At 41.1% G+C, this 11555-nt stretch overlaps 1 protein-coding gene across 1 annotated transcript in view; it reads right to left on the reverse strand.

Moving 5' to 3' along the window:
• Positions 1-11555, reverse strand: part of Stk39 (serine/threonine kinase 39) — a 331576-nt gene that overhangs the window by 133146 nt on the left and 186875 nt on the right. Inside the window, exons 15-17 of the mRNA XM_008849922.3 lie at positions 10196-10318; positions 10079-10108; positions 222-284 (exon numbers count right to left, since the gene is read on the reverse strand). Of these exons, the coding sequence (XP_008848144.1) occupies positions 222-284; positions 10079-10108; positions 10196-10318 (216 nt within the window). The remainder of the gene's footprint in view (positions 1-221; positions 285-10078; positions 10109-10195; positions 10319-11555) is intronic.

Below are 11555 nucleotides of genomic sequence, written 5' to 3' on the forward strand. Positions count from 1 at the left end.
CCGTGTAATTTTTGAAAAAATTGGTGGCCGGTCTCCCCCCGCCCCCGTAGCTTCTTAAACCGAGTTTTTTTGGTTTTTTTTTTTTTTTGTTTGTTTTTTCTTAAGCCTTTGATTTGGAAGCACGACCATGAAATTGTTTACCCATCTAAAATTCTGAAAAATTCTTCTGATAATTTGTCTACAAAGCATCTGAAATAGAAACAATTGCCAGAGAAACCCACCTGAGAGTCATGCACAGAGAGGGACTGTATTTGCTCGGGGATGCCACCAGCATTCACTGAAATCTGTTAAGAGAACGACCATTATAATACCCAAGGAAGCCAAGAGGAGAAAGCATGGTCAAAGCACATTACCTCTCAACTGTCAGAGACCATATTTTTTCTTAGAAGACCTTAAAAAGCAGTATATTTCTCAAAGTATTTCCCACGTGCTTCTGACCACCCATCCTGGAACAGACTGAGTCCCACTTGGTTCAGCATTCAGAATCTCATGGCTATGGGAGAGTATCTGTATCTTTAACAAATTTTGGGTTGACTCACATGTTTTTTGACAAAAAAAAGTGTGAACTACTTGTTCTTTTGTATTTATTTTTATTTTTTGCATATTGGTGTTATGCCTGTATGTATGTTGCATGCACCCATGTCATGCAATACCTGCAGAAGACAGAAGAGGGCAACAGATCCCCCTGAAACTGGAGTTACAGACAATTGTTAGCTGCCATGTGGATGCTGGGATTCAAACCCCAGTCCTCTGCAAGAGCAGTCAGTGCTCTTAACCACTGAGCCATCTCTTCAGCCCCCAGCAACTTGTTCTTACAGCATCACTTCATCTAAAGTTAAGGGACCCTTAATGTAAGGTTACGAGTCAGCAAAATCTGCCCAGTAGGTCAAAAATTTAAGGGTAAATAGAGTGGAAAAAACCAACAAATCATTTCCACAACAGAAATACCAGAGTGCTATTTTTCACTCAAACTTGGGATTCTGGTCCTAAGGTAGAAACCAAATTATTTTGCCTCAAGCTCTACTTTTGTGAATTCTGCCCTGGAGCACAACTTGAAAGACAAAAGAATTTCAAAAAGAAACAGCAATGAAAATGAATGGAGGGATCTCCTATTTCTACTTATGATCAATTCTAGAATAATCAGAAATCATCAGGAATTCTTTGTGGCAAGTTTTCTAAAGTCCAAGAGGGTAACATTCATACTCTCTGTGCTCCCTTAAAAATAATTACATTCGTAATGAAGTGATAGGGAGAAATGTATTCATGTCTGCAGTTACTCTGAAATGCATCAAAAAGGAAAGGTGGTTGTTGGAGGAATAGGAGGACACATAAAAGGAATAAAACAAATGTAGTAACAGTGGGAACTTTGTGACAGATATGGTACTTTACAGTTACTTGTTACTTAATGGTACTGTATGTTTAAAAAAGTGTATAATAAGATCAACCCATCATCCCATTGGGTATTAATCAGCCAGAGGATCAGACCTTATAGAAAATGACCTCTTGGGACGAATCATGCGAGCTGATTCCATAATCTGTCCCATCCTTCACAACTCCCTTGTTCTTAGGACACCATCATAATGGACAGTCAGATGGAATAGGCAAAGGAACCACACACTCCTCAACTTTAGCATATAGGTGTAATCCTCCATACAATGAGGGCAGAACACTCCCAATGGTACAGCACAGAGGACTCCCCTAAACACACAGAGATGCTCAGAGTGCTAGAGAAGGGATCCATACAAAGCATGTTCATTAACAATCAAGTGCAGTCCCCAGTGTCACCACTGTAGACTCACTGTGTGGAATTAGACCACAGCCACAAAGCCTACAAAAAAGCTGACACCATTTACAGCAGTCACTCTTTGTGCTGGATAGCTTTAGTGTCAACTTGACACACCTGGGTTGAGGGAGCCTCAATTGGGGAATTGACTTCATTGGACTGGCCTGTGGCCATGTCCATGGGGCATCTTGACTGTTGAGTGATGTGGAAGGGCCCAGCCCACTGTGGGGGGGTGGTACCCCTGGGCAAGCATACAAAAGCAGGCTGAGCAGGGGCCAGGGGAGCAAGCCAGTAAGCAGTGTTCCTCCATGGCCTGTGCTCCAGTTCCTGCCTCCAGGTTCTTTCCCTGAGTTCCTACCTTGTGCTCCCTGATGAACTGTGACCTGGGAGATGTAAGATAAATAAACCCTTTCCTCCCCAAGCTGGTAGTGGTCAGAGTGTTTTGTCACAGCAGTGAAGAAACAAGTTAGGACAGAAATTGATTGTGGGGGCACTGCTGTGACAGACCTGACCTTGGCGTTTTAAGGAAGATTGTAGAAGTGTTTGGAACTTTGGACTGGAAAAGCCATTGAGTACTTAGAGTTTGTTGCTGTGGAGCTTGACCAGTTACGCTGAAAGAGTTGTGAACAATGGAGGCCTGGTTTGTGAAGCTTCAAAAAAAGCAGAGACTATCAGGGATGTCTGTGTGATGTTTTGTATTGAGAATCTGTGGGTTCTGGTCGGCTGGGGTTGAAGAATCAGCTGTGATTAAGAGACCAGAACCTGAAGTAAAACCTTTGCTTTATTGGGACAATTGATGCTGGTTAGCTAGGGCTGAAAAATCAGCTGTAAGTAACAAGAGACCGGCATCACTATGGTGAAGTCTTCTGGAAGATATTTCTCATGATCAGCACAGAGGGGACATAGCCTTATCACAAGCTAGAAGCAAGACTTGGTAATGTGTAAGAGTCTCCTGCATGGTTCTGGTGTTAAAAGCATGAAGGGGTCACAGAGAGCAGCTGAGGCTTGGCACTCTGAGAGGCCAGGAAAGGCCATAGGTGAAAGTACAGCTTCGGTTACAATGAAGACCCCAGGATTGAAGGAGTCATGGAGAGAATATGAGGCTTTGCACTCCAAGAGGCAAGAAGAGGCCATTGGTGAAGGTGTAGCCTCAGTTTCAGAGGTGACCCCAGCTTTTAGGAGATGCCGGGACCATGGGATGACCACCAAGGACAGCAGCAGGTGTGGAATGGAGCCGGCCTGGGTCTGCGAGATGAGCTGTGTGTGCTGTGGACTGCAGAGTCAGAGAAGTGGCGCTGCCAGAACCCTTTGGAGCCCAGAAGATCGTAGGTGAATCCCAGATGTCCAGGCTTCAGCTACTTTGCTGGACTTTGGTTTTGCTTATGTGTGCCCAATTCTTCCCTTTGAAATAAGACAGTATTTGTTTTAGATTTTACAGAAGCCCACCTACAGTTAAGAAACTTTTTAAAGAGACTATGGACCATTAAGTGTTTCATTTTTTAAGGACTGTGGGGATTTTAAGGTTGTACTGTCTTATGTTGTGATATTAATGTTAACATCATATCTTGAGGACAAGAATTTGAAAGGTTATGGTTTAATAGTGATGTGTTTCATGTCCTTGGGGCATCTTCTTGATTGTTGAGTGATGTGGGAGGGCCCAGGCCACTGTGGGTGGTGCCACCCCTGGGGGCAGGTGGGCCTGTGTTGCATACAAAAGCAGGCTGAGCAGGGGCCAGGGGAGCAAGCCAGTAAGCAGTGTCCTCCATGGCCTATGCTCCAACTCCTGCCTCCAGGTTCCTGCCCTGAGTTCCTACCTTGGGCTCCCTGATGAACTGTGACCGGGAGATGTCAGATAAATAAACCCTTTCCTCCCCAAGTTGGTAGTAGTCAGAATGTTTTGTCCCAGCAATGAAGAAACAAACTAGGACAAGGACACTCTTCAACAATATCATGGAAAATAGGATAGATTATTTTTCTTTTAAACAATTTGCTACAAGAAGGGCATTTGAGAGAATATGTATTTTGAGAGGAAGAAAAAAGGAAAACAATAAATGAATCTTGGGCATCACTCTGGAAATACATCCTGACAGGGATCACAGACAGGGTCAGAAAGAGGTAAACACTCTAGACTGAGACAAAAAGAAGGCAGCATCTGTTCCCAATCTTCACAGCACTCTGTCTAGCCTGCTCTTTTCCTATTTCTAATAACACTGTGGCTAATGCAGTGTGTTACACTGGATTGCATCCTGCTGGGGCATAAAAAGGACACTTAGTGGACAAACCCGAAAACCTCAAGAAATTCTGAATCTTGGTAATAATGTAGCAGAATTCATTTTCGGGTTGTGATAAATGTACCCAGATTGTGTGAGAAATTAACAGTAAGAGAACTGGGTGAGGAATCTATGGGAACCCTTTACCACATCCGCAACATTTCTATAAATGCAGACTTTATTCCAAAATAAATACAAAATACAGTAGATTTAAACTGACTCCTAATGACATTGTTATACCCATAGATTAATGAATCTCTCAACTCTCATCAGAGAAGTTCCTTCTTGCAGCAGACGGTGATTAACACAGAGACCCACCAGTGGTCAACATGCAGAGGATAAGAGACTTAGCCATAAATGGAACACCTATATGACACCCTCTCCTCCCAAGGTTCCAGGATCATTGAGGAAGAGGGGATGGAAAGACTGTAAGAGCCAGAGGTGGTAGATGAACATAAGGAAACCATGTTGTCTGGATGCCACAGGGCAGTTGCACATATGAACCCACAATGCTTGTGACAACATGCAGAAAAAGACCTGTGCAAACCCAAGCCAGACAAAAGCCCAGCATGGATAAGGAAGTGGGCAGGAAACCCCAGCCCTGAGAACCTACTGGCAATTAATAAATGCTGGGGGCGGGGGGGAGACTGACGAGACTGACTTTTCTTTACTGATATGTTGCCTAGTAGATTAGCCAGACTCCAAGAGATAGACCCACAACCAAGAACATTTGGGAAACAGATTAGATGCAATATTCCTTTTTAAAAAAAGACAAATAGTAATAGAGGACATAAAGTTGGGGAGGGGTGTAAGGTGGGATGGGGGTAAAGGGTCTGATATGATCAAAATACACTGCATGAAATACTGAAAACAATAATGTGTTTTAAAATATTTCTGATCATAAATCTTTCATCACAACTATTTGGAAGGTCAGTCACAGCAGCTGTAGACAGCTGCATCTCAGCTTACAGGCATCGAGGCTGAGCAGCTGCGATAACTAAGGCTAAGTGTAACATACTCAGATGAAGACCCTTTCTTTGTTGCTACACACAGATATAAACAAACAAAAGAGAGCTGACAAGCATCAAGGAATCACCCTTTCAACAGAAACGATTGTAAAAAGCTAACGGCAGTCTTAAAAACCATCAGACAACAGAAATAAGTTTCATCTTCACATGTGCCTATCTCCTATAAAATTAATTCACACTAAAGCCACACCAATGTATTTTCTACTTAGAATAAGGTCTCAGATCTGTCAAACAAGAGGTTTTCGTAATTAACCTAGATGAGAACCTGGGTTACAAAATGCATCAATATCCTTCTACTCCACTTAGGCCAAATAAAGACAGTTTTTCCAGTTGATTTCTAAAATACTTCTTCCCTCTTTCCCTTCCTTCTTCTGCCCTTTCATTTTTTTTTTTAAATTTCTATTAGGCAGTATCTAAAGAAGAATCTTCAGGAACTCTGACAGACAGCCTTCCTGGATTCCACTCTGCACATCTGGTTTCAGAGTGATTTGTGCTATTTTCCTAGTCAGTCATTCTTGCCACAGATCAGAATCATGTGAGTAGCTCTTTAAAAACCAGAGTGTGCCTTGCCCTCACACCAAAATACCAAATTAGACTCTATATCACATCACATTTTTAAAGGTTCTTCTTACTCCACCTGGAAAGAGGATGGCAAGTCATCTTTTCAAGATTGCTAACTGAGGTGTGGCTTTCAAAGGTCAGAAGCCTCCTAGTTAAATGAAATCAAAGGGAACTAGATTTAAAGATAGTCAATTTCATTTTTCACATGGAAAATTAGAGTGTATCTTAAAATTGACAGTCATGTAACATATTTATTTCAGAGTCTGACAAAAAGAAATTCCAAAGCACTGGTCAGAAGAAAATCAGTAATTAATAATAATTGAAAAAAAATCTAGATAACATTTATGGGAAACCCTCCCTGAGAAGCCAGTCCTGGTCCTGATCCTTCTCCACACCCTTTCTCCAAAGATGAAAAGCTTCAGGAGGCAGACAGTTCTCTTGGTGTATAAATGCTATGGTGTCTAACATAGTTCCATGCAGGACTCAGACATAGATTCAGGTTTTGATAAATTAATTCATTGAACTTCCCACATCAGCATGGCTGTTATTAAACCTTCCTCTCCATGGGCTTTTACCGTCTAAGTAGAATAAGAGAATAAAATAAGTGAGGATGATTATCCATTTGCTGAAAATTATTAATTACTAGTGGATGCGTTTTCTAAAAGATATTATTTTGAAAACTGGACCAATTTTTCGTTGTGATAGGCTATAAATTTCAAGATAAAAGGTTTAACTCTGAAACTTTACAGTTCATAACAAATTTTTTCGACAGAAGAACCTCCAAATATGACCCAAGAAGAGCTACATTTTCTCAATGCCCAACTGACAAACACCCTATTCAGGCCATCTTGATTCTGTCCAGTAGATGCTGTCCCTTACAGACCTGGACATGATCCCTCAGTCTCCCTAGGTAGTGGCATAACCCCTAGCAAAGCTCCCCTAAATGCGCCTCGTTTGCTGTAGTGCCTCATTCTGTCTAAACATGGTAATACCAAAGCTGCTTTTGCTGAGCTTCACTTCGGTTACATAATGTCTGTGAACTTTTATCCGCATTCTGACCTCATAAAGACTATACGCCAGGGCTGGAGAGATGGTTCAGTAGTTAAGAACACTGGTTGTTCTTGCAGAAGACCCTGGTTCGAATCCCAGCACCCACATGGCAGCTAACAGTTGATCGTAACTCCAGTGCCAGGGGATCCGATGGCCTTGTCTGTTCTTGCAGGCATTGCATGACATGGGTGCACTTACATACAGGCAGGCAATACACTCATACACATAAAAATTTAAAAAAAAATTTTAAAAAGACTATATGCCAATTCATGCCTCTGTTTTATGTTTTCACTTAAGTGCCTGGATACATGTTACCAACAAACATGCATGGGCTATCTATTAGATGCAAAGGGGGCATAAACATAAATAACATACTCCCCTAGTCTTCTAGTCAAAGATGAGTAAACTGCAATTTAACTGATGAGTAATACTGGAAAACATATTAAAATATAGTACTCTGACATCTAAATGTCCCATTTAGCACAGAGAAGTATTTCAGTCTCCAAAAAACTTGTAAGATTTACTGTCAGAAGCTTTATACATTGGCACACTTCAACAAGATAGAGCTCTAAATATCTATAGTACAATTTTATATGTACCCCCAAACTCATCCATGTAAGAAAGCTGAGCCAGGCATGGTGGCACACACCTTTAATCCCAGCACTTAGAAAGCAGGAGGATCTCTGTGAGCTCAAGGTCAGCTTAGTCTACATAGCCAGTTCCAGGTTAGATAGAGCAATATAGTGAAGTCCTGATGCTTATAATAACAACCTACATGACTGCCAAGAAGGAAAAAGTTAAATAAGCCATTTCCATCACCCACTGTAAACTACATACATTGCAATTGAAAGTAGAGACAAGAGCTACAGTGTCTGGTATGGAATACTGCCAAGACGACAAGGCAAGCCACAAAATTTTACAAGTTTTATAATTCCATTCAAGTTCTCAAGATAATAGGTTCAATTTTTCACATATAAAATTGTATGGAAATGAACAGAAACGCTCTGGAAGCAAACACTGCAATCTGAAAGGAAGTGACAGGCACAGGGGTGAGGAGAGAAAGCAGAATGAAAGTATTTTTTTTGGTTTGTATTTTCTCCCATTAATTCTACACCTCTATGTTCTAGCCCATCCAAAATCCCGGCCTCCTGCCATATTCCCTGCATCTCAACATCATGCCCTGCTCTCCCTCATGCTCCTAGTCTAACAAGGGCCACATCTTGACTTTCACTCCTATTAGAAAGCAAGCTCCATAAGGACAGGGGTTTGCTGTTTTCTTTTCTTTATTTATTCCTATCAGCCTTTAAAGCAGTGCACACATCATTAGGCACATAATACATAATTTTGTATACTTTTAAACTCCCTTTATAATATATATATAAAGTGCTCTATATTTCACTTATAGGAAGAAGTTTGGGGTAGTTGGCAAATCAGAGGACTAACTTAATTAAAAACTGAAAAGATACAGGAGCTACCTCAGGATAGTGAAATGTAATATTACAAAAAGGAAAGATTATTTTTAAAAAACAGGCCTAATCTGGACATGGTAGCATGATGGCACATGCCTTTAATCCAACACTTCTGACACAGAAGCAGGCAGGTTTCTGAAAGATCAAGGGAGGCCAGTCTGGTCTACATAGTGAGTTCCAGGCCAGCTGGGGTGAGAGGGAGACCTTGTCTCAAAAAACAAAAAACAAACAAACAAACAAACAAAAACTTGCCTGAGAAGCTGTGGACAGGGTATTCCTAAACTTTGGTGGGAATATCTTGCATGTAAATAAATGCAAACTTTTCACAGAAATAGGAAGAGACATATGGGCAATATGGGCAGAGACATATGCTACTAGGAAATCCACTGAGTTTAGATACAGTAAAATGCAACGTTCAAATTCTAGTCAAGAAGCCCAACAGCAATGATTTAAGTCAACTGAAGGGTGTTATTCATTCCCTAATCTATTTAGAAAATATCGTTGCCAAAAATATCCTTCCATTCTTCAAACAATAAATTATCAGAACAATTTCAACAAATACTTACTGAGACACTACCCTAACAAATCATCAGGAGGAAATCAATAATAAATGCTTTTTGAGTTGATAATGGTTCCTGAAACATCTTAATCTGCTCTACTTTTAAACAGAACTCATACTTCTAATTAGAGATACTTAGAAATAAACTGAAAAAAAAAAAACTGGACTCTGTAACTTCACTCTAGACAAAATGGGAAAGTACACAAGAAAGGGCAGGATTCATGGTTCCTAACTAAAATCCTTCTAAAATCCCAATACATCTGTGAGCCAGTATGTCCCCATCTGGGCTCCACTACCGCTCCTTGACCAAAAGCTTTTGTTATAAATATAAAATGGAGAGAGTAATTCATAGGACAGGCACAGAAGAAGGCAGGATCTGAAGGAGAGCCACCATTGGTGGGCAGTACAATGAGAAATTCCAGCAGAGGCCTTACAGAAACATGTCAAGAAAGACGAAGAGAGAAGAAAAGCCAGGAAGAGAGAGGCCTATGGCTCTGCTCCTGGTTTGCTAAAAGGCATAGCTGGCTACTGCCACTCCAAACCCACTGGTAATATTTATCCACATAACCAGAATGAAATGCCTGCTAATTAAAAAAAAATGGGATGGACATCATTTGTATCCCAGAGTTTTCTGTTTTTGTAATGAGTCTTCTTCATCAAGAAACACATTAATTACTAAGTCTATAGAGTCCTGGGAGCTATTTAACTATTATCACATTTCCTCTATGAGTATCAGTATGCTACAGTCATCATTAGGCATTAGGATAATTAACCAGATGGAGGAAATAAGTAAAAAAAATGATTTCTTAATCAAAAGATGATCTGTTATCAAAGAGAAACCATTCAAAGAGTGTTCCTTGCCCACCAAGTTACCCAGGACACTTAAAAGTTAAAAGTAATAGATTCAACCTAGAGTTTCAACCACTTTAATATCTTCTTTTTTTAATACATGAAAAACCCAGAAGCCAATTTTGCCTCTGTGTGTTCCATATTTTCTAAGTACTACAAGTTAAAAGTCCTTATTACTTAGTGAGTGTCAAGGACTCTGCTGAGTGGTTTATGTACGTGACTTGACTACTCCTCGTGACAACCTTATAAGCACTATGATCATCCCCAAACAATGGAGGGGGAAACATAAGCTCAGAGAGCAGAGTAATTTTCCAAAATTTGAGCAGCCCAAAGTAACTCAGAATCAAAACCAACAAAGTCTATGTGCCTTCCCTTTCTCTCTTGCTCCATGAGATTTTGAGATCTGTCTCCCAAATGGGTTAGACTGTCATGCCACAATGGGGAATGATGGGTGAATAAATAAATATAAAAATACATACACTCATGCATCCATAATACCCACTGCTCACCTCGGGGTTTTCTTCTTTTACTCTTCGTGACTGCAAAACAATTATATGTCTGTTAATATACACAAAATACTGCAGAAACACAATGTAAATTGGGTATTGCTAGCTATGGTCATTTACCTTTTCTTGGGAGGCAGCTGCTTTCCCTTCCTCACTTTTCTCATCCATCTCATCATCGCTCCACTCCCAGTCCCCGTCTTCAGTTTTATGGAGGTGGCCACTGGACCCAGGAACTCGCCTTACCTGAAACCAAAACAAGCCACATCATCCTTCACCAGTTGGGCACGCACAGCACTCACTAGTACCACTAGATGGATTATGGAGCACACACACAGGACTCTGAAAAGCAAGCTAAGTGCTTATCAACCCAGGAAAAACTACAAGTTAATTTAATACTCTACAGTCTTTTACAGCTGCAAACTCCCACACTCACCATCTTTTCAAAAATATTGTGTTCTTGAAATGTATTACTAAACACATATAGAACAAAATATTTTTGGAGAACACCACAAACATAAGTCATTAAACATGGAGCTCATTTTTCACTTCTACTTAGTTAGCAACTTTCTTAGTTACTACACATATGAGGCCATGTGGTGGGCTTCAAAATTGTCTAAGGAAATGCACACAAGCAACTGGCTGCTGACTGATAAAAGGCAGGGAAAAAGGGATCTCTAATGAAGCACACTAGGCCAGAGGTATCGGCAATCTAAGACCTATGTCCACAAGCCTGGGTCCTCTGCAAGAGCAGTCAGTGCTCTTAACTTCTGAGCCATCACTCCAGCCACATGGAAGGCAAAACTTTTAAAAAGACAGGCCAGTAAAGAACTAGCTGCTGACCACAGTAACCTGCCTGTTAAAGAATTTTGTTGAGATGTAATGAGGCAAAGCAGTGCACAGATGAATATGACGTGAACACAGCAGCAATGGTCCACCAATTTCAGAGGAACAGGAAGTAGAAAAGACCTTGGGGACCCTGGATTCAATCCCTTTGCTTTATAGATGAGGAGGTGAAGGCCCAGAAAGTAACCTGAGATCACATTGCTGTCAGGGCAAAATCAAAGGGAGACACAAAAAGCCAGAGGCTCATTCCCCTGCTGTCAGAAAAAAGCTGTGTAGAAAAATGTCCTGTGAAGATTCTGAAAGTCTATGATGCAGGCCTGGGGAGTTAGCTCAAATGGGTACAGTGCTGAACTTGCAATGACAGAGCTCTATCCCCACCACTCATGTGAAAAGTTGGGCATGCACTAGTAATTCTAGTACTGGGCTGTGGAGACAGGTAGATCCCTGGGCTTGCTCACTAGCCAACCTGGGCTATTTGACGAGTTTCGGGCCAGTGAGAGACTCTGTCTCAAAAATAAATGCGGGGCAGAGCCTGAGGAAAAACACTCAAGATTGTCCTCTAGCATCTGAAAACATATGAGGAGTACATCACACACACACACACACACACACACACACACACGCACGCACACACACA

This window comes from Nannospalax galili, unplaced genomic scaffold, assembly GCF_000622305.1.
Source record: "Nannospalax galili isolate Female #2095 unplaced genomic scaffold, S.galili_v1.0 scaffold165, whole genome shotgun sequence".
Lineage (NCBI taxonomy): Eukaryota > Metazoa > Chordata > Mammalia > Rodentia > Spalacidae > Nannospalax > Nannospalax galili.